Source organism: Empidonax traillii, unplaced genomic scaffold, assembly GCF_003031625.1.
Source record: "Empidonax traillii isolate 1590-97213 ecotype Southwest subspecies unplaced genomic scaffold, ASM303162v1 scaffold405:size801240, whole genome shotgun sequence".
Taxonomy (NCBI): Eukaryota; Metazoa; Chordata; class Aves; order Passeriformes; family Tyrannidae; genus Empidonax; species Empidonax traillii.
Window position 1 is genome coordinate 204,769 of NW_020955598.1, and position 23,472 is coordinate 228,240.

Here is a 23,472-nt window from a genome sequence, read left to right on the forward strand (position 1 = left end):
GGAATGTCAGCTGTGAGAACAGTGATTTAAGGCTTCCAGGATCTTTAGGGAATGGGCACCTGTTTTCCAACCTTTTCTGTGTCTGCTGAGTGAACTTTAGCATTGTGTGGTTCTTGAATGATATAAAACAATTATGTATACAAGGAGAAGCCAGTTTAACACACATAGTTTATGCTGTGTTTTACTTAAAACTTGCTTTTTTTGTGACTGATAGAAGGAATCTTTTGCTGTAATTGTCAGTTACAATTATTTCCTCATGCTACAGGTTTTGCTATTGGCATGCCTGTCTGTGAATTTGACATGGTCAAGGATCCAGAAGTACAAGACTTCAGGAGAAACATCCTCAATGTTTGTAAAGAAGCAGTGGATCTTCGAGATGCCAATGCACCGCACAGCAGAGCACTGTACGTCTACCCCCCAAACGTAGAGTCTTCAGCTGAACTACCCAAACACATATACAATAAACTAGACAAAGGTAAGATCAATATTTACAGTAGAAACAAATGTATTTTCGGTGTTTGAAATCAAAGAGCACAGCTGGTGACTTTGGTAAATCACTGTTTTATGTACTGTATTTAGTACACTCTAGCAATCCCTTACACCCTAAGTGCTTCAGAATAATTTTCCTGATAGAGTGTGGGTTCAAAACAATAATTAAAATTACACTTTTCGCTATTCTGATAACTAAATCTTGAAATATAACTCGGTAAATAGAGGTGACTTTTTAATGGGTTTTGCAGTTTTCTGTGGCATTCAGAAATCTGGAATTAAATCATGCTGCACCAGTGAGTTATCTTGCAGTCCTGAAATACGAGTGAGTTACTGCTGTTTTCTTCAAGGCCAAATAGTCAGTAGTATTCAGTTAATAAAAACATTCTTAACCTCGGGGCTAAAAGTTTGAATTTACACTAGAGTCAAAAATAAACTGAGCTCACCCAGTTCCTTGCAGAAGTTATAAACGCTCTGTCGGTTTGGACTATGAATCTTGTTTACATCTTTTTTTAACACTGAAAGCAGTTCTCTGTGTTGGGGAAGGGGTGGGAGTTGTTTCGTTTGGGGTTTGGTGGGGGTGGAAGTTTGTGCTTTTTGTTTTGAAACTGCATTAAAAAGATAGACCTGACATGATTTTACATTTATTCTAGGGCAAATTATAGTGGTGATATGGGTAATAGTGTCACCAAACAACGATAAGCAGAAATACACCTTAAAAATCAACCATGACTGTGTGCCTGAGCAAGTCATTGCTGAAGCAATTAGGAAGAAAACACGAAGCATGTTGCTGTCATCTGAGCAACTGAAACTTTGTGTCTTGGAGTACCAGGGCAAATACATTTTGAAAGTTTGTGGCTGTGATGAATACTTGCTAGAAAAATGTCCACTGAGCCAGTACAAGGTAAGTAACATAAAGGATGTATTTTGAACTGCACTAAAATAGTCCAAATTTGTGGGGGAGAAATGGGGTCAATTTGAGGTCTGGCTTTTTCATTAAATTAATCCAAGATATAGGAAGTAACAGTAAATATGCCCCTTAAAAGAGATTGGCTGATGCGTGTGTGTAGTGTGCATATTTGTTGCTTTATTTGCTTCAAAAGAGCGTGGGGAGAAAATGTAATTTAAACTAGAATTTGTATCACTAGTGTAGTTTTTCTTCTTCTTTCTTAACTCTGACAGTAGTGATAAATCAGTGGTAGGTATTTTCAGAAATATCCTAGATTTTTGATGGCAAGAGATGAGTTAGATTTGAATGGTGCTGATGCAACACAAAAGGAAGTTCAATCAGATTGTAAATTATGAGACAACTGTTGCTACTGTAAATCTTGTCCTAAAGGGGTGGAAAAAAGAAAAAACTCTCTTTTCCTGTTACTTACATCATTATCACTCCTTTAATAAGATGAAAACTGTAAACCTCCAGCACCACAGAAATCATTGCTTGTGTCTGTCTGTCCTTCACTGCCTGGGTTTTGTTAATGCTGGGAGTGTGAGACAGAACATTTGACAGAAGATCATCTGAGCAGCCCTCTCTGGAACAGACAACAATGCCACCCTGTAGATTTCCTGACAGACTGCTGCTTCTGCTTCCTCTCTGAGGAATGAATTGTTGTAATAAACAGCTTCCATTCCTTCGGCTAAAATGGTTGACAGTCTGATCTTCAGAGCAGTGGAGGAGAGAAGGAGGGGTGGGGGATCCTGAGTAATGGGAAAAGCAGCTCTGTACTGTGGGAGCTGGGGAACAAGTGCGGGCATACATGAATAATTCTGTAGAGTCATCTTAAGATCAAACACCAGACCTATTTGATCTAGCGTGGCTTCCTCAGAAGCATCTGGTGTGCCTTTGCTGTGCCGCGGCAGAGCTTGCTCATTAACTCCAGGGCTGGACCTGCATTAACACTGTGTTTTGTGGTACTGTTGCCAGACTAAATACTCTCAGCACTCAGACCTGACTGGACACCAACAGCCTTACAGCTAAAGTGTGTCAGGAGCAGAGTCTGTCAGGATCAGTGCTGAGTGTAAGGTAATAAGCACATCTGAACCAAAAATGACTGTCTGCTGTTTGCCTCGAGCTCCTGCCTGTGACCAGGAGTACCAGTCGCCTGTGCTGGGGCTGCACAGCAGGCTGGGACAGCACTTGCTGTTCAGAAACTGCTCAGCTGCTTCCAGGGACAGCTCGAATCCGTCTGCTTTGTGCTGCGCTGCACCAGAGCTAAAGAGCTGTACAAGAAACCTGACTGGTCTTTTTGTCAGCTCTGTTCCCTCTCATCAGTTCAACCTCTTGTTGTAGACGTTGTTCATATCACAAAATCTGTATCAAGTGCAGCTGTGCAACCCTACCCAGCATGTATTGAAACTTTTGGATATTGTAACTATGAACACTGTAAAGGGAGTGCACACAGGGACATGACAAAGCTCTTTAAATACGCTTTTACTTTTCTGATTCCCTGAATAGGTTTAAATTACCAGGAGTGTGGAGGTTTAAAACATAACAGCATTTTGGTTTTGTTCTGCTGCAGTACATAAGAAGCTGCATAATGCTGGGTCGGATGCCCAACCTGATGCTGATGGCCAAGGAAAGCCTGTACACCCAGCTGCCCCTGGACACCTTCACAATGCCATCCTACTCCAGGCGGATCTCCACGGCTACGCCCTACATGAACGGAGAGGCTACAACCAAATCCCTCTGGACTATAAACAGTGCTCTCAGAATAAGAATCCTCTGTGCAACCTATGTAAATGTGAACATTAGAGACATAGACAAGGTAAGGCATCACATGATTTGCAGCAACTCATGGTTTCCCTCCTGAGTTTTCGGTTCTGCATTGACACTGGAAAACAAGAGATATTTAACATGTTAGAAAATTACACCACTTTTTATTTAAATGGGATTACTCAATTCTAAAGAATATATCCATGTTTCAGCATATGGAAACTTGTATACTGCTTAAAAAGGACAAGTTGTGGTAATCAGCCCTGAGAGGAGCAGGATTCAGTTTGCATAGTTCCCTTCAGCAGAGTATGTTTTGGATAGAAAAAGAAAACCCATGTTGCTTCTAAATAATTATGTTTAAGATTGTGTTAGAGTAAATTGACAGTACTTTTGGTTAGGGGATGCTGGATAATGTGCTGCTGTCTGTGTTTAAGAGAAGAGAAGTGTGGGGGGATAAGGCAGAAAAGGCAGGTGGAGGGTTCAATCCCATTGAAGACATCTACAACCCTGGCTCTCTTTCCTCAGAATTTGTGTGGTCTTTTATTTCACTGTACCTTGGCACAGGGATAATTGAGAATAAATTCAAGGGTTGGTTTTTTTTTTTTTAGAGTTCATTTCAAGTTGGTTACTTTATTTTTGAAGGACTAGTTTTGCAATTAATAAGGAAAAAGACCAAAATGCTTTTTCTAGAAGGTTTTGCTTATATACCGGGCTTCACACCTGACAGAGCACAAATTCATTTGGGTTGGGGAATGTTGGGGCTGTTTGGTTTTGGTTTTGTTTTGCACTTGCTGAAAATGAAAGGATAATGGGTTGTAATCATGGTATGTGTTGACAGCAGTGCAAAAATTTGTTTATAGTAACATTTCAGAGACAGTACTAATATGGATGTTGTTTTCAGATCTATGTTAGAACAGGTATCTACCATGGTGGGGAACCTTTGTGTGACAATGTGAATACTCAGAGGGTACCTTGTTCTAATCCCAGGTGAGTTAAACACCTTCAGCATGAGGCAGTGTGATGTTGTGCAACCTGCAGATTGGTGCTGGGGAGGGTTGCACAGCGTGTTCCAAAGGGAAACCACGTGGATGTGGAGAGATGGGCATCACCTGCTAACATGGGAAGTGACTGCCAGAGCTGGGCTGATTTTCCAGGGTGTTTGATGTACTGTCAGTATTATCTGGGAAAATAAATCACCTGAACTCACAAGGGCAAAAACCAATTTTTATGTATATTTATATGTAAACACTGAAGACGTCTTTTAGCTGCCTGTTCTCATAACTTCAGCTAATGAGGAGGTGTGAAATTCCAGCATCTGCTAGGATTAGATGCAAAGTGTGCGTGCAGAAGTAATTCTTGACTTGCATTTTTCTGACTTCATGTCTTTGTTAATAAACTTTGAAACTTTCATTTTTATCTGTACATTTTCTATGAATATGATTAGGTTTTATAATTAGAGGGCTAATAATATACATAGTTGTTGAGAAATAGACTCTCCTTCTGAGTTGCCCTGAATATAGCTGTACTTGAACTGATAGTTTAAACTGTTTCAGAGAAAAAATCTGGGAAAGGTGGTGAAGGTTATGACTTAAAAACATGGATATAATCACACAGATCTGTATTTTATCAAATGAACACTTTAGAAAAGCAAAGTGAAGTTTATCTGCCAATTTTTTCGTTCTTAGAGAAAGGTTTTCACAATTATTTTTGTGTAAAACTGCTTTTAGTAGCTACAAAGTTTAAGTAGCTTTTAGTAGCTTTTAGTAGCTACAAAGTAGCTAAAAAATTAATGCTGTCCTTGGAAACTGCTACCTCTTTCAGCTGAGAAAATTCAACATGACAATCTGCTTAGGAGAAGAAACTGTATTCAGAAGTTCCTCTTCAAAAGCACAGTTCTTCCAACTGAGAGCTAAATTCTGCTTAGAGAAGCTAATGAAAACAAACCCAAACTATTCCCATAGAACCAATCTGTGCTGTTATTACTATAGTAAATAAAATAATATTTGAGTTAGGAATATTGATTTGGGTTTCCATGTTACATCCCCATCTTGCAGTTATCTTTTTCAGCAGTTCAAATTTAATTCAGTTCTGAAAGCTGTGCCACTTTTTTTTCCCTGTTTCTTTTTTTCCCTGAAGTGAAAATTGTTTCACGGGCTAAACCTTACATCAGTGTAGCAATGTGTGCCCTCCTTTAACCTGGTTTAATTCTGCTTTCTGAATGTCCCAGGTGGAATGAATGGCTGTTGTATGACATGTACATTCCTGATCTCCCACGTGCTGCTCGGCTCTGCCTCTCGATCTGCTCTGTTAAAGGCCGGAAGGGAGCGAAGGAGGTAAAATACTTCATGGATTTAATGCACTAATGAGCAAAAGCTACTTAAATCAAGTTTGGGAAAAACATGTGGTAGATGCTGTCCTGGCAAGGACTCTTAGTGCACTGTTTGCTTTGAATCTGCTTAAAATTGGCTGAGTTTTTTTTTTTTTTTTTTCTTGTGTCTTATTCAGGCTACCACTATTTTTGTGTTTGGAAATTTAACTACACAGAAAAAAAGAGTTTTTACAGTTGAACACTGTAAATCATGTCTATGCTGCATTGCCAGACACAAAACCCAGTGTTAGTGTTTTGAAGTGGAAATGGTTTTAAACTTAATTTTCTAGACCCATGTTACTAACCTATTTATTTTTAAAGGGCAATATTTACACTTTTAGAGTTAAATTTTCAAGCAAAGAAATTCTGTGTTCCTTTAGCATTTGATGCAAGATGTCAAATAGTACTTTTTAAGAATCTACTTGCAGCATCTAATTCTAGCCACCAGGATCACTACACTCTGGGTTTGAGTGTGTGTCACAGGTACTATATAGGGGAGTTTTGTTTTGGATACTTCCAGGGATGAAGCCTCCACAGCTTCTCAGGGCAACCTGTGCCAGTACCTTATAATAAAAAAAAAAAAATAAAATATTTCTTTTGCCTAATCTAAAACTATTTGCTTTCAGTTTAAAAATGTTGTCCCTTGTTCTTTCACCACAGGCCTTGGTAAAAAGTCTCTCGATGTCAAAAAAACTTTCTATATCATCTTGACTTATGCTGGTGTGGGGAAGGTGTTAGCATGTGTTTGCAATTCATTTTATATAATGTTGTAAAATGACTGCTGTGACAGTCACTCATAGAAAAATACAGTACAGCTTCCACAACCTGCTTTCTGCTAATCTGGGAACGTAACACCTTGATCTGGGAGGAATACATTGTTTCTTATGACTCACTCTGCAGTAATTCATAGATGACACTGAAAAAAAAAATCATATTTTAATCTCTTTAAGGAGCACTGTCCATTGGCTTGGGGAAATATAAACATGTTCGATTACACAGACACTCTTGTATCTGGGAAAATGGCTTTGAATCTCTGGGCAGTACCTCATGGGCTGGAGGATTTGTTGAATCCTATTGGTGTTGCTGGATCAAATCCAAATAAGGTATTTGCATGGCAGCTTCCTCCTTAAGAGGTTATTTTCAAAACGTGCTGTATTCTAGTAAGTGTCACTCAACAGAAAAATTAATTTGAATTCCCTTTACACAGGAAACTCCATGTTTAGAGCTGGAGTTTGATTGGTTCAGCAATCCTGTAAAGTTTCCAGATATGGCAGTGATAGAAGAACATGCCAACTGGACCATATCACGGGAACTGGGATTCAACTACAGCTACGCAGGGCAGGTAAGGCAAACCCCCCTTCCGAGATCAGCTACTCAAATAGGAAAGTGTTATTTACTCCTTTATTTTACTCAGTGTGTTACTGATAAAACTGTTTTCTCTTATACCCTGATTTATTGTAAAATCGAGTAATCAGTTTTTTGTTGAGTGTTTAGTAAAATGGGTAATATATTCTCCTTTCTTTACATTACCAGTAAACTGACCTAATGCTTCACTCACCAACCAAAACACTTCATAGAGAAACTGTCTTATTGTACAAACTGTTAGGGCATTTTTGACATTTTTGTAGTGCTAATTCAGGTGTCTACACTACTTAGTTTAACTTTTCAAAAGTTGTGATTCTCCGTCAGTGTTACTATTTTTGTTGCAGTGTCTTTGTGTTTATATGTTGGCTTTCCTATGTAACCCAGAGGTGCTGATACTCTTTACTGTCTGTTTTATGGGCTAGTTACAACCATAAGTAGTGGGAATTTTAAGGGAATTGACTGGCATACGCATGGGTGTAGTCCTCTGTCTCTTCTCTTCCAAGGAAGGGAGCTTGGGTGTCAACAGTTGGCTTTTTGGTGAGGTTTGGAGCTTTCTTCAAAGCACTTGTTGGATGAATAAAAGAAGTAAAAAAAAAAGAAAAGCGGCAAAGCTAAAATTTCTCTGTATTTAAAGCCATGGCTGTGAAATTAGATTCAAAAACTTGAGAGTTTCCCCAGGAGAGCTCCGTGGTCTGTGTGAAGAAGAGTCTCGTGGTGGAAAGTTTCTCTGTGCCAAAAACTGCGTAGGTGGTAGTGAGCGTCCAGTTTGGGAATTCTGGTGATATTTATAACATATCAACATATCCTGAGCATCAGGCTGAAGGCATTTGATTTCTCTTGATACTCTGCAGGAAGCATATCTGCTGTGGTTTATGCAGCAGTGCTGCAGGGCTCTCAATAAATGTTTAAGGCCATCTGGCTTGTTGGTATAAAACATTCCTTTGCTACAACACAGCCTATTTCCTGGGCTTGTATATGCTCAACTCGGTATTTTTTCCTCTGTAGGCAAAAATACAAAAAGGTGAGGAGGATAAGTCACTTCACTGGCAAAGTAGTGGTCAACTTACACTTAACAATTGAAAAAAAAAAAACCAAACTGAAGTAGAATAAGGTCTCGGAAAAGCCTTCTTTTTTAGTTCTGAATCTTTTTCACTCCTTTCAGCAGCTCTCAGCAATGTCAAGCTGGGGGTAGAAATGACCATTTTCATTTTGTGCTGCATTACATTGTTCATCAGATGTCAACTGCTACCATTTCTCCACACTTAGTGTGAAATGTTAAAATACTGTATTTCCTGTGTGTTGTATGGCAACAGAAAGAATTGTGTGGAGGGTTGATGTACCACTTTCTCTCTGCAGAGTAACAGAATAGCCAGAGACAGCGAACTGACAGAGAGTGACAAGGAGCAGTTGCGAGCCATCTGTACACGAGACCCTCTGTCTGAAATCACTGAGCAAGAGAAGGACTTCCTCTGGAGACACAGGTACTGGAAATCAAAAACCAAACAAAAGGAAAACCCTCGTTGGCATAGCCAGACTTCACCCCATTCCCTCGAAATTTGTCATGATTATATTGGGTTTTGCTCCTTTTTCCTCCGTACTGTGGAGTTGGTGTTTTAGACAAGGCTTGCAAAATGTTCTGCACTGTATGTCTTGCCTGTGGAGAAAAGTCAGTTGCTGAATTAGTTCACATTTTCCCTGTTGCTGCAGTCTCACCTGCATGCATGGATCCTCATCATGGTATCCATAGGATTCTGCTGACAAAGGAAGAGAAAGGTGCAAGGCTGTGGGGACATAGTAGGTGGTTATCGAAACAAAAATGATGTTTTTTACATGCAACTTTTTTCTCTTTCACAGACACTATTGTGTGAATACTCCAGAAATTCTGCCCAAGTTACTTTTGTCTGTTAAATGGAATTCTAGAGATGAAGTGGCCCAGGTAACTTAAAGCACTGAAGAAGTTTTAATTTTTGAAGAAGCTTTAAAATATGCTATTTTAAAGAAAACTCTTAGAAGTTAAAAACATGTTATGTGTGCATGGAATGAAAACTTGGATGATACAAGTTGCCATTGTAATTGACAGGGGCCTCTGGTCCAGAGTTCTTGTTCTTTAGCTCAGCCTGAGTCTTAAGATCTTCTCCTGGTTGGCATTACTTGAGTCCCTCTTATGTTGCCAACTTGTCAGTTGCAGTTAAATGTGAGGTTTTGTTTTCATTCTTTTTGTAGTGGATAAAACAACAAAGTCAACTGGCAACTAATATCAAATTGCTGATTGAGAGGACAAGGAAGTAAATTGCTTCTACTCAGATGCAGTTTGTGTCTGACAACACCTGCCAATGGCTCTGTATTACAACTTCTTCCTAATCAGTGCAAACTTGTAACGTGCTTGGACTTCTTGTCCACAGATGTACTGTTTGGTAAAAGATTGGCCTTCAATCAAGCCAGAGCAAGCAATGGAGCTCTTGGACTGTAATTATCCAGATCCAATGGTGCGAGCTTTTGCAGTTCGGTGCCTGGAGAAGTCCCTGACAGATGACAAACTGTCTCAGTATCTAATCCAGCTGGTACAGGTAAATAACATATTCTGGTGTATTTGTTGCCTTGTGCGTATTCAGTGATCACAGAGGCTTAAAATACGACAAAAGTTAAGATGTTGTGAAAAATAGGTCAGCAAAAATATCTGTTTGCTTTGTGGATTATTCAGGAGGAGATGAAATGCAGTTTATTTTCTCTAGTGCTGTGGTTTTGCTTGTTGATACTGAGTGCCAGAATTTTGCAGAGATGCAAAACTGTTCTACCAACTGGAACAGGCAGCTATTTCAGCTGCCCTGACATATGGGAAAGTATGAGCAGAAGCATCTTCTCAAAATTTTGAGCAAGTTGAGGCTAAAATATTTGGTAACAGTAAAGGAAGCATCAGATGGTAAGTTCCTGAAATAGAGACAGCCAGCACACAGTTACCATATATTGTTCAAATTCTAACACATGCAAGTATTAATACCAAGATCAGTCATTCTCCAGAAATAATGTAAAACATAGATTGCTTTTTATTTAACTGTCTTTAATCTGTATATTGTTCGTAGAAATAATAACTGCAGATGATGTTTTTAATCTTCTCTTTATCCTTGACTAGGTTCTGAAATACGAACAGTATTTAGATAATCAGCTTGTGAGATTTTTACTCAAGAAAGCACTGACCAACCAAAGGATAGGACACTTCTTCTTTTGGCATCTGAAGTAAGCTTAATGTCATGTTAAGGGGTGGTGGGATTCCTATTAGCTAGTTGTTCTAAAGGCTTGGCATACTAAATGTCCATTCTTAAGACTCAAAATAAAAATAGGTTTATATTGGTTAAGACTTTGAATGCATAGTTTGGTGATAGAAATCATGCCTTGCAGTTTCAAAAGCTAATTAATAATAGATACTTAGGCATATCCTTCTTTTTGCCTAATGATGATTATTGTAGAAACAAGGTAGTCTGAGACTGCTGAAAGCCTCTCATATTTTTAGCTGCCCAATCTCCCATCAGCTTTTTCCAGAAAATTTTGCAAATATATGAGGCCTAATGAAAGCCACCCAATTTGACCAGATAAAGCTTTGAAAAAGCTTACTAAAAACTATTTTTCTTTGCCTATTACAGGCTTATTATAGAGCTTGATAGCCCAGATATCTCAGCATTCTTCCTTACTGAATATAACATGGGCTTTTGTAATTCCTAGTGTTGGGAAGACTGAGTATAGATCAGTCTGTAGCATACAGGGCTGTAGCTCGGTCTCACCTAAAAATGCTGCTCTAAGCTGTGTGATCAAACACAGAAATAGCAGCAAGGCATCTTTGTGCTTTCAGTTTTCTGCTTTCCTTGGTAACCATCAAGGACAAGGGAATAAGTTGCCTGGTTAACTTGTCTGAGGGGATGTATTTTAGGACTGTACGAAGATGTTACAAGTATAGCTTCATTTTTGGCACCTCAAAGTGGTCTTGTCTCTAAGCTGCAACTGTTCTTCCTCTCTTTGTAGGTCTGAAATGCACAATAAAACTGTCAGTCAGAGGTTTGGTTTACTCTTGGAGTCCTACTGTCGAGCGTGTGGAATGTACCTAAAGCATCTGAGCAGGCAGGTGGAGGCTATGGAGAAGTTGATCAACCTCACCGATATTCTCAAGCAGGAGAAAAAAGATGAGACCCAGAAGGTATTATAATCCATCCATGTATCAAAACTGTTGCTGTTTTGCCATAGGAACTACTTAGAACTGTTCTATGTGATTAACTAGGAAAGTGTTAATGCCAACTTCAGTGGATTCAGATTTACATCATCCTAGGAGCTGTAATATTTTCTGTGCAATGCCATTGTCTACCTCTTCAGGCAACAAAACTAAAGGTTTCAGTTTGTGTAATGTGATTATTTATCAGGTACAGATGAAGTTCCTGGTTGAACAGATGAGGCGACCAGACTTCATGGATGCTTTGCAAGGTTTTATCTCTCCTCTCAATCCTGCGCATCAGCTGGGAAATCTTCGGTATCGTATTCAGTTCTGAAGTTTGTCTGGCTATTTAAGTAAATGTTTAGCCATGGTACCACTGACAGTGTTAACATATGAAATGTTAGTATCTTCAAAGTTCACTGAATAAAATCTGTAGCAGTGTAGTCCATAAACAGTACAGTCATTTCAGTTTAATGGTGTAACAAATTGGGGCACAGCATGACCTTTAGCTGTTACTTTTTAAAGTGATGGGAACTGCAGTCCTTTTTCCAGTTGTAAGGACCACACATTGTTAAAGACAACACACTGTTAAAGGAATATTTACAGTATAGCCAGGTCTTAGCAAATGGTTAACATTGCACTTACTAATTTAACTCTGGGTCTGAAAGTAAAAATCATGGATTGTCAGTTACCTCTGCGTCTTTAATTTGGTGCTAGTTCAGATATTGCCCAAAACAGGGGCAACAGAATCATACAGTATTACAGAAATTTGGTATGAGAATCAAATTATACCTATCTCATAGATATCTTGTCTCTTTTAGGCTGGAGGAGTGCAGGATAATGTCATCTGCAAAAAGGCCGCTCTGGTTGAACTGGGAAAACCCAGATATTATGTCTGAATTGTTATTTCAGAACAATGAGATAATATTTAAAAATGGAGATGGTAAGGAAAAATAAGTGTAATTCAAAAGCTACATACCTGTTTATTTTCCTAACCTATTGTTTAGTGGTTTTTCTAAGCATATAAAATACATACATACAAAAAATGATTTTAAAAATCAGCTGAGCAAAAAGCCATTTTGTTTTCCAGAAAAATTAAGCATGGGTAAATAAGTATTTATCTCAGTCAAGTACAAATTTTCTATCTTCTAAGTTAGTCAGTCTGTCGAGGTGGAACATGATACTATTTAGTATTTGTTCTTTTTACATGAAAACGATTTCAAGATACTACAGATTGTGTAATCTGTACTTCCATTTTGAAATAAAACAATTCATGGGTGTTTTTAGTGTACATTTTTAAAATCACCACCACAAGTTTATATTGATTTTTGAGTATTTAAAACACACTTTTCTCTATTGATGGAACAAACCCTGTGCAAACCTCATTACCTTTAGACATACTTTTGGGGGGGGAAGTAGAGTAAGATCTAACCAAGTATTCTGGTGTTACAAAATTTGCAATCTTTGACTATTTCAGACTTGCGTCAGGACATGCTGACACTTCAGATAATTAGAATTATGGAAAACATCTGGCAAAATCAGGGGCTTGACCTTCGGTAAGCATTGCAAGTCATTTCCAAGCAATACTGTTCTTAATGGATTTTGCATTGTTTTTCTTCCCCGAGATTGCTCCTGTTTTCCCAAGGGCAGTAAATGAAATGCTATAAATAGGCATGTTTGTACATTTTAGAGCAATATTTGATTTTTTTAATAACCTTCGGTTAACTAAACTACTGAATTTTCTAAACCTAGGATCGTATTTGAGAAATCCTCACAGTTTTGCCTCCAGTACTGTAAGGAGGGACAGAATTATGGCCTTGGCCAAGAGTAGTTTGCAGAATTACACTTTGCCTGTGGCTTAAAGAGTAGCCAGATACAGAAATCTGCAAAAATACACCCTCTCCCAGCTCTTGCCACCATTATCCATAAAGGCAAAAAAAACCCTAAAAAAAACCCAAAAAAGAACTAACCTTTATCTTTCAGGATGTTGCCCTATGGTTGTCTGTCAATTGGTGACTGTGTGGGACTCATCGAGGTCGTGAGGAGCTCTCACACGATCATGCAGATTCAGTGTAAAGGAGGCTTAAAAGGAGCCCTGCAGTTCAACAGCCATACATTGCACCAGTGGCTCAAGGACAAGAACAAAGGAGACATGTGAGATTGCCTGTTGCCTGTTTTTCTTGTCCACGTGCTTGTTTTTGATGGAAATTTCAAGAGAACTGAAGTTCGTCGAGTGGGAAATCATGTCCATAATTATGTCTATCTGGTTTTGGTTCTGTTTTCTTTTTTACCTACCCTTGTTTCCCCAGTATTCCTGCTTGTAACTCTTTTAATGAGAAAGGAAAATTTGCACTTCTGTGTTACTAGAATAACTGAGGAAAGTGTCCCCTTGTCTGTTTTGGATAGGTATGATGCAGCTATTGACTTGTTTACACGTTCTTGTGCCGGCTACTGTGTTGCCACCTTTATCCTGGGCATTGGTGATCGCCACAACAGTAACATCATGGTCAAAGATGATGGACAAGTAAGATATGTTGTTTTTCTAAAATCATACCCTAAGGTCATCCTCACTTTGATATGAGTTTGTTTTCCAAAAAAAAAAAAACCCAACCTATCAGAACTTTAGGTAAATGATTGTTTTGACTGTGTCTTCATTTAAACAAGGCATTACTAATCTTGAAATACCTTTCTGTCTTTCCAAGCTGTTTCACATTGACTTTGGGCACTTCCTCGATCACAAGAAGAAAAAGTTTGGTTATAAAAGAGAGCGTGTGCCATTTGTCTTAACACAAGACTTCCTAATAGTGATTAGTAAAGGAGCCCAAGAATGTACCAAAACAAGGGAGTTTGAAAGGTGAGCCTTCTTTTAAGCATTTAAACTCCAGAGCATTTTGTACCTAAAATGCACTTTTCTGTGGTGACATTTAATAAATAGACCTTATAACTGAAAAGCAGTATTTTAATTGGCTTGCAGTGGGTATATTCTAATTCTTTAGTTAAAGATCAGCCATCCCCTTGCAAATCAATAGTTAATCTTAGCACTTACATGACCTTTGGTCCATGAAATCTCACTGAGATTTGCAAGGTCAGCATACAAGTGATTAAAGATGATACTTTTTTAAACATCTGAAATTTCTTTGACTTAACATTTAAAATCCACTTGGGATACTTGCAAAACTGCAAGTGCTGAGAATTCTTAAATGTTGGGTGTTACATGCATCAGGGCCTTGCTGGTCACTCAGCCGTACTTCTCCCTCCTACAGCTGCTGTGATACCAGCTCTTCAGATGGCCTGCGTAGTAGTTTATGACCTGCTGAGAAAGGAATAAAATAATAATAATAATAATAATAATAATAATAATAATAATAATAGTTGCTGTAATCATTCTTAATATCTCTTTCCAGCAATCCAGTCTTTGAGAGGTTTCAATTTTAACCTTTATATCATTATGTTGAGGGCAGGGGAAGACAGATTTTGAATTACAGTGTCTGTCTGAATGCTGCAGTGAAGCCTTTTTTGCATTTTTTCCCTTTAACCTGACTTAAGTTAATGATTTCAGCATAAATGTGCATTTCTGATCCAATGTTATACGGCAAACGCCCCTGTTTTCAGTGTATTCTTCAGAGTATCTGAGGAGCAACTAATTCTTACACAGATGAAGATAAACTGAGTAGGAAGAGGAGGTCTGGTTACCTGAAAACTGTTTTGGAGGTGAAGAATTTAACATGCACCTCGTAGGGAAATACACTGAGGTTTTTTTCCCCCTGATCTCTTCCAGGTTTCAGGAGATGTGCTATAAGGCTTACCTAGCAATTCGGCAGCATGCCAATCTCTTCATCAACCTTTTCTCCATGATGCTTGGCTCAGGAATGCCAGAACTGCAGTCCTTTGATGACATTGCTTACATTCGAAAGACCCTTGCATTGGACAAAACTGAGCAGGAGGCTCTGGAGTACTTCATGAAGCAGATGAATGATGCTCACCATGGTGGCTGGACAACAAAAATGGACTGGATCTTCCACACAATAAAGCAACATGCTTTGAACTGAACAGACAGCAGAGAAAACGAGAACTGATACCCAGCTTTGTGGGTACTGCACTGTTAATACCCGTTAGCAGCAAAGACTGGTTGCATAGGAATTGCACAAACCATGAACAACACTAGAATTTATGCCAAGAAAAGAGATTAATTGTTCAGACGACTGTCGGAAAATAATGTAAAACAGGGTTTCAGATAGCACTAAAATTGTACACTTCAAAAATTAAGCTTTAGTATGATGTGTGCAGAGAGACCTCGACAAATTAGAGAGGTGGGCGATCACCAACTGTGTGAAGTTTTTAACAAGGGCAAGTGCCAGATTCTGCACCTGGGACAGGGCAACCCTGGCTGTGTGTAAAGACTGGGGAATGAGGCTGGAGAGCAGCTGTGGAAAGGGACCTGAGGGTCCTGGTCGATGGCAAGTTGGATATGAGTCAGCAGTGCCCTGGCAGCCAGGAGGGCCGACCGTGTCCTGGGGGGCATCAGGAAAAGCATCGCCAGCCGGTTGTGGGAGTGGATTGTCCTGCTCTGCTCTGCACTGGGGCGGCCTCACCTTGAGTTCTGCGTGCAGTTTGGGGCACTACAGTATAAAAAAAGACATTAAGCTGTTAGCAAGCTTCCAAAGGAGGGCCATGAAGATGGTAAAGGGTCTGGAGGGGAAGCCGTGTGAGGAGCAGCTGAGGTCACTTGGTTTGTTCAGCCTGGAGAAGAGGAGACTGAGGGGAGACCTCATTGCAGTTACAACTTCCTCGTGAGGGGGAGAGGGACAGGAACTGATCTCTGCTCTGTGGTGACCAGTGACAGGACTCGAGGAAATGGCATGAAGCTGAGTCAGGGGAGGTTTAAGTTGGATATCAGGAAAAGGTTTTTCACATAAGGAGTGGTTGGGCTACCCAGGGAAGTGGTCTCAGCACCAAGCCTGACAGAGTTCAAGAAGCATTTGGACAACGTTCTCAGGCACATGGTGTGACTCTTGGAGTGTCCTGTGCAGAGCCAGGAGTTGGAATTGATGATCCTTGTGGGTCCCTTCCAGCTCAGCATATTGTATGATTCTATGATTCATGTTATGCCTTAAGCCCAAAAAGGTAAACTTGGAAGAATGTTTCCTTTTTTCATTTGACAGGAAAAAGAAAATAGTTCTAGCATGAACATAAGAGTCCATCAGTTATTATCTTAGATCTGGTACAGCATGGTAGAGACCATGCTGGATCAAGAAGAGTGGAAACAGAATTCAAGTGGTAGCAAATACTTAAATGCAGCATAGTTTGAAGAGAAGGAGTTTTAAGCTCAAAGATCTGAAAACAATAGTGAGAGGACAGTGCCTTTTAAATGTGCTCAGAGGCATTAACATTTGCGGGGTTCAGGTGACCCTTTGATTTCTGGGTCCGTCATCTGCACAGTTTCTGAAAGCAGTAGGAAATAGGCCCACTCAGTATGGTGTTTCTTCTGCTCAGTATTTCTAGGGGTGCAATTCATACCTTCACAAAGAAACTCCCTATCATCCCCAAAAACTGACTAACCAGGAAATTGAATGGTCAGAATTGGGTTTAGTGCAACAGAGAGCTGTAGTGTTCATCTTAGGTTTGCTTTAATCTAACTTGAACTGAATAGATTTTTTTCATACATGTTTTCCAGAACCTAAAGAAAGGTGAGTTATTAAAATTATTGAAAGATTATTTTTTTATAAAGGCTATTTATATAATAGGAACTATTATTAATATATATTCTTTATTTACATGATTTGTCCCATATTCACTCTTTTAATTTTGCAGCCCAGTTCTATCTGTCCAAGACTCCCGTTTTCATTAATGTCACTTAAGGTTACCAGATATACTCCTAGGACCAAATTCAGCCCTAGTGAAAGAGGACACAAGTACCAGTGAAGTAGTGGGGGATACACCCACTAATGCCAGAGGTAAACTTGGCCTAAGTCTGTTAAAAAAATTTGGGGAATCACTCTTCACATTACAGATATGCTGGCTATTCAAAGAAAGTACATTTAAACCCTCCATTTTTGGGTCTACCATTTCTCCTCTTTCTTCCTCCTTTGGAAGTGGTTGTTGAATCCAGTAAGATACATCAGAAATAGCAATTTAGATTTTCAATATCATCAATAATAAGCAGTTCAACATGCAGCAGATATGTTGGCTAGCTCAAAGCATGTGGAGTTACCAAACATTTTATAGCTTTGTCTGTTTCGTGCCTGTGTGTAATATATATTTGTAAATCTAGTTGTTGTCCTTTAACACAATTACGTGTGCAATTAATGAATTTGGCACCACTTTTTGAAACTGTTCAGAGTACCGAGGATTTCAGATTGCCCTTATGCACAACTTCAGATAGGACTGTTTTTCTCATTATTAAAGGGGTTTTTCTAATTAGTGAAGCCCATAATTCTGTGGGTGATGTTCACCCTAACATTTTAAACTTGCTAGATTGGCAGCACTTGGAGCGAATTCCAAAGGTTTGGGGCTTTCGGGGGTTCAGCTCGTTCACTTACAAACACGCACCGAGGTGCCACTCAGAAAGTGCAATACCACGTGTAATATAAAATATGCTGGCAGTTGGTGTTAGATTAGAATATAAGTATATAATAGACTGTACTTTGTGCAGGCTGTACTGATGAGGTAATGAGTGGTTGGCTTCATTAGGCAAATTGTAATATATTAAAAACGTGCAATCAATTACATTATGAAAGACTTTGGGGATTGTAAAGCCAAGGCTGTGGTGTTTCAGGACACTTTCACAGTCAGGATCCTGCAGCTGATTACTGCACACAAGGACTCTTGATGTTGTGGGGGAAAACCTGGGTTTGTGAACGCTACAGAAGCTCCGAGAATAGTATGGGAAATGTGAAGTTGTATTTCCTTAGCTCTACTAAATATTTTGGAGTAGTCCAATAGACTTCCCATTACTCTTTTTATTGACTGTTACATATTCCTTTTTGTTCATATGAATATTTTAACTCCTGCTAACCTTGGTTGTACTTTCTAGAGCAAAGTTACCCTTGCATCTATTACTTTGCAGTCAACACACACTAATGGTTTAGCTCTTAAAACATGCTTTAGTTTCAGTTAAAGTTTAGTTCACCAAATCTGAAACCCTGTTGGCTGTCTTCTCTTATTTTAACTGAGTAAACCTGTTGCACAGATGTCACATTAGGTGCTATATTATCCTTATTTATCTGGTGTTGAAACAATGCTTTACCTCGTTTATCTAAGAGATGGTCAGCTTTTTCCAGCCTGGATGAAAAGATCAACTCAAATTTATTGGATGTTATGAGCCCAACTTTCTTTGTACTTTGCCCCTTCCTAGCCCTTTACTTCTGTAAATATAAGTGTCTTTCAGTTCAAGCACACAGTGTTCTGCACCCTTTTTGCCCAGACAGAGGTATGAGGAGTCAGGCTCTGTTTCCAAAAATTACTGCAATTAAACGTTGTGCATAAGCTGTAGAAGTTATTAGGAGAATCAAATAGTGAAAGAAAGGAAACTTCATAGGGATGCAGACATAATACAATTCAGGATAATTACCAAAAATTTAAATAAAAGTTTTTTTAAAAAGTAAGGGAAACTCATGGGCTTTAAGCAGTTCTTATCATAACCAGGATGGACATTTGAAAAATATTCTGCTGGTGTTTCAGGAAAAAAACAAATCCTTTTCTCAAAGTGTTCAACCCTAATTACTGTGTCCTGTTACGCCCATTCTGTGCTGATGTAACTTCACTGCAGATAGTGGAGGTTCTGTTTGCTTACTCTGCTGTAAATGAGAGGATGTCATCTGCTCACAGTAGCAGAAATAAGATCTGCTTACAGACCATGAAAGCACTTGCCACTGAGCTCTAGATTTTTACAAAGATAGCTTGAAATTTGGCCTTTTTTTAATCTATTCCCACCTCATGGAGATTTGAAAATGTTCCCTTTGTTCTGGGAATCAGCTGCACAAAACACTAAAGTGGTTTGTTTTGAGACTGAATTGAATCTGAACACCTTGCTCGTGCAGAACTTCATTGTAAGACTGGCAGAGCAAGGAGCCCAGGACTGGGCCATGTGTTTTGTCACAAAACAATTAGGAAATGGAGTTCTATGGAAACACAGATTTAAAGCGAGTAACTTTTTCAACTGTGAAACTGTGTTTGATTTAATGACAGAACAGGCTGCTGCTGCTGCTTAGTTTTACTTGGAATTACATTCTTTACTTTCTTAAAAGTAGCAGAAAAAGCACCTGTACTGACTTTATGTACACATACTTCTCTGTTCTGAAAGGGTGCATTAGTAGTTTTTTTCATAGGTGAAACATTTTCAGTATAAGTTTTAAAATTTAAAAAAAAGGAATTTAAATAAAACCAAAATTGTAAGTGTTTTGGCATCTCGTGGAGAAGATATGAGCCTGCATATTAAGGACAATGTAGAAATTACCAAGTCTGTAAGAACTTTGTATGTGATGACCCTGCTGGTGGTGGTTTGGCAAGTTGTTTGTGGGGTTTTATGCCAACTTCCCTTTTTATGTAAAATATGAAATGCCCTTCAGTGGTCAGTAGCCCACATTTGTTGACAATTTGAAGGTATTTTCTTTGCTTTGTCATTATATAACTGACATGTTCCAGCGTCTGTTCTCAGTAGTAATTATGAATTCCTCCTGTTTTGCATGTCTGCACAGGTTGCAGACTTGGGCTGGACCCATTCAAAAAACAAATATTAGAAAAGCCACTTGAAATTACTATTTTGTTGATGTCTTTGACATCTTGAAAATGCTTCAAGTTAATGAAAATGGTGTGGTATTACAGAAAGAATTGTAACTTGCTGCTTCTGAGATTTTCTTTTTTAAATCTTTTCCTCTCGTTTTAGTTTTACTTGAATGGAAGAACCACACTTGTTTTGTTTTTGGTTTTTTTTTTTTTTAATACTATATAGCTGTGGATGTTGTTGCAGATTGTTGAATCCCAATTTAATTTTGCAATACATGTTTCATACAAATAATGAATTTGTATCATCTTTTTATTTTGTGCTAAAAGTTGTCTCAGTTTAGGTGAGGCTCTATCTGTCCAAAATGATGTGTAGCTCACCACCCCTGCAGCTGGTGTTGGTTTGGGGTTTTTTTTTCTGTTTAGTTTTATTTTTTTACATCTGTGTTAATGAAGAGAAGCCAAGTGGAAACTGGCTATAGAAGTTCTCTACCTGCATTCGCTGACCAAACCTATAGGTGCTCTGCTCTCTGAGAAATTCTGATTTCCCTTTATGCTGATACAACACTGACTTCATCAGAATCGCTCTGGATTCATAACAGCACATGAAGTCAGACTTAGACTACATGTATATTAGAGTTCCAGATGAGTTATTCTTAGGATTCAGTATGAAAGGTGTTCTCATAAGGAGAGGAATGTTTACTAGCAGCCCAGTTAAACACTTTACAATTTTACTTTTTAAATAGTCTCTATTAACTAGCCTTTCCCCTCCAAATCTACCGTAACCTTGTCTGTAGTTTGTTTCATTCTTGAGACTTTCAGGATTTTTGTTGCTTACCAGTTCAAATGTTTCCTCTTCTTACTCTTTCATATCCTACGGACTTGTTGAACCCACACTCAGGAAAAATCATTGTTCTTAGTTGTCAGCAGGGTATTCTTGACTTCTGAGCTTTATGAGACAGACTGAAAAGCTTGAGGTCTTGTTATGTGAGCACCCCTGACTCTAAGCCAGAGGTGAATCCCTCTGTCTCTTCCCTTCATTCTCCAACACCCTTCTCCCCTAAAAAAGGACATGTCCATAGCATAACAACATCATACAATGTTTGTAAGAGATCAGTTGAAGCAATGCTCTGCCTGTACTTGGAAGCTGGTGTCCCCACTGGTTTGCCTAAGTGTGTCTTAAGTGTCCTTACTGTCACTTCTGTATCTGATGCAATATTCCTTTGGCATAAGGAAAGCAAAAAATACACTGTTCTGTCTTGATTTTTTTCTGAAATTCTGTTGCCAGATTCCCAATAGTTGCAATCCCAGATTCCCAATAGTTGCAATCTCATTCTGCCTTGTCTCTTCAGCTACTTTTAATCTATTTTCAGGCTCTATTAATAGCATTCTATATCCTGAATTATCAACTGCCCCAGGCTGTCCAAAGTTGTCTCACTGTTTCATTTGGGGCTGGGGAAAGAAAAGGAATAGATTAATCCTCTTGTCTTACAGTGTCTGTGGTCCAAATTCTTCATCTTCTCTTGTGAAGATAAATGTGTAATTCATCATCTGGGAGTATCATCCGTTCTCCTTGCCCCCTCACACCTCTTCAAGTTCTATCTGTGAATATCTACATTCACTTATCAAAATCTACTTCCCTGATGGAGAAAAGGATTTTAAAAATATATGGCTGCAGTCCGATGTCCTGGATTCTCAGGCCTGAAATTTTGAAAGTACTGTTGTCATTGCAAACCACAATTGCGGAATTTTCACAGAATCGCTGAGGTTGGCAAAGAGCTTTGGAGATAATTTACCCCAGCCACCCTGTTTGAGGCAAGGTCAGCTCTAGAGCAGATTGCCCAGGATATCACCCAGCTGGTTTTAGAGCCCATCCAAGAAAGAAGAATCCGCAGTCAATTTTTTTTCCCTTAATATTGATATGAAATATCTTCTGTTTCATTGCCTGCTGCCCTTTCAGTGGGCAGCACTGAGAAGAGCCTTGCCTGTCTTTACTCCTCTCCATCAAGTATTTATGTGCATTGACAAGATGCCTCCTGAGCTTTCCCTTTGACCAGGATAAACAATCCCAGCTCTTTCAGCCTCATTTCCCATCCATCATCTTTATAGCCCTTCACGGACCCATTCCAGCACATCCATGTCAGGCTGGTGGTCCTGGGGACCCCAGTCCTCGAGGTGTGGCCTCACCAGTGCTGAGCAGAGGGGCAGGATGAAGGCTCAACTCCCTGGACCTGCTGTGCCAAAGGCAGTCCAGGATCCTGTTGGCATTTTGGGTAAATAGAGCCCAGGAGGGCGTCACCTCTTGATGCTTCTACGTAACTTCATTGCAGCTGGCAGCCAGTTACATGTCTGCATCAAAAGGAGAGCATAAACACCTCCCTGTGCTTGAAATATCTTTTTAAAATGAGACAATTACCTTTGAAATAACCACTACTGGGGGTGGGGGGAGGGTGGGGGGGTGTTGCCATGTGTGTGTCATTCTGTGATGAAGGTCTGTGGTAAAGTAGGTAGAAAGCAAGACATTTTTAGTAATAATGGGCCAAAAAGTATTTAAGATGCAGCAAAGATGCATGTGTTGTCATACTGAGAATAGTCTTGCAGTACTTTAAATTAAAAAAAAACAAAACCACAAACCCTTTCTTACCCCTTCTGCTGTGCTACTCAAGTAACAAAAGTTTGGCCTATGATACTTATTGTAGTTATGTTCATGGGAAACTGTAAAAAGTCTGCTTTTTATTTATCTTCGCGGTCTGTATCATGCTGTTTATTAAAAAAAAAACCTACTTTTGTTTGGTTTTTATCACACTTTTGAGTGTTAATGTATATACTAACAACTAAATTAAAATGATATGGTTGGTACACTTGTGAATTCTGAAGTGAGAATTTAAGGAATCTTCAGCCTTGGGGTGTGATTGGGTGTTGCAGCTCTGCCTTCGAAAAAGGCTGGGAAGAAAGGAGATGGGAATTGCGCACATCAGTTAATGATGATGAGGAACAGAAGCAGAGTTTGCATTATTTGTGGGTGGGAAGTCCCAGATTGCACAGGGCATTTGCTCCTGCACACATTGATCCTCAAAATAAGTAATTTTATTCTAGTTTTAGATGTGGGCTGTAAAAAGTTGTGATAAGAGAGCAGATATTATTTAAATGTTTCAGCTGGATGGTTTTAAATGCGAATTTTAGACTTTGCTGCCATTACCGTGGTGTGATTTTTTTTCTTTTTTTTTTGGTGGTAGTTCTAGGTCTGGACACCTAAAACATGAAAAAATTATGGAAAAGTTGCAAAATAATGCTGGTGAAACAGAAGAAAGATTTGCAGTCTGGGCAGTTTGCTTTAGCATGGGAATCTCAGTGAGCCCTCCTGATTTCACCCTCAGAAATCAGTCTGGTTTCCATCCTGCCTTTCCAAATTGATCCAAAATCTGAACCCATGTAACAAAAGAGCAAGAAATCTGATGCTATACAAGATACCTCAGGTAACCTCCTATATGTCCTTTTAAACACTGAAAAATCTACCTCTAGCAAAGGTTATAATCATGAACTATGTTTCCTGCTTTCACTGAAGAAAGAGTTTACTCCATTCTTATTTTGGAGAAGATACATCCCTGCTAATTGAAA

General features: G+C 39.1%; 1 protein-coding gene across 3 annotated transcripts in view; it reads left to right on the top strand.

Moving 5' to 3' along the window:
• PIK3CA (phosphatidylinositol-4,5-bisphosphate 3-kinase catalytic subunit alpha) overlaps positions 1 to 15,514 on the top strand; it is a 33,557-nt gene extending 18,043 nt beyond the window's left edge. For 2 of the 3 annotated variants that reach the window (XM_027893749.1, XM_027893748.1), the window contains exons 3-21: positions 266 to 475; positions 1,143 to 1,393; positions 3,009 to 3,254; positions 4,104 to 4,189; positions 5,430 to 5,535; positions 6,521 to 6,673; positions 6,778 to 6,912; positions 8,292 to 8,416; positions 8,790 to 8,871; positions 9,338 to 9,502; positions 10,066 to 10,169; positions 10,950 to 11,121; positions 11,342 to 11,448; positions 11,955 to 12,076; positions 12,611 to 12,689; positions 13,117 to 13,287; positions 13,540 to 13,657; positions 13,836 to 13,987; positions 14,912 to 15,280. In XM_027893749.1, the coding sequence (XP_027749550.1) occupies positions 266 to 475; positions 1,143 to 1,393; positions 3,009 to 3,254; positions 4,104 to 4,189; positions 5,430 to 5,535; positions 6,521 to 6,673; positions 6,778 to 6,912; positions 8,292 to 8,416; positions 8,790 to 8,871; positions 9,338 to 9,502; positions 10,066 to 10,169; positions 10,950 to 11,121; positions 11,342 to 11,448; positions 11,955 to 12,076; positions 12,611 to 12,689; positions 13,117 to 13,287; positions 13,540 to 13,657; positions 13,836 to 13,987; positions 14,912 to 15,182 (2,855 nt within the window). In that variant the 3' untranslated portion in view covers positions 15,183 to 15,280. Of the gene's footprint in view, positions 1 to 265; positions 476 to 1,142; positions 1,394 to 3,008; positions 3,255 to 4,103; positions 4,190 to 5,429; positions 5,536 to 6,520; positions 6,674 to 6,777; positions 6,913 to 8,291; positions 8,417 to 8,789; positions 8,872 to 9,337; positions 9,503 to 10,065; positions 10,170 to 10,949; positions 11,122 to 11,341; positions 11,449 to 11,954; positions 12,077 to 12,610; positions 12,690 to 13,116; positions 13,288 to 13,539; positions 13,658 to 13,835; positions 13,988 to 14,911 lie in introns of all 3 variants that reach the window. The other variant, XM_027893746.1, reaches the window with a different exon arrangement.
• The last annotated feature ends 7,958 nt before the right edge of the window (positions 15,515 to 23,472 follow it).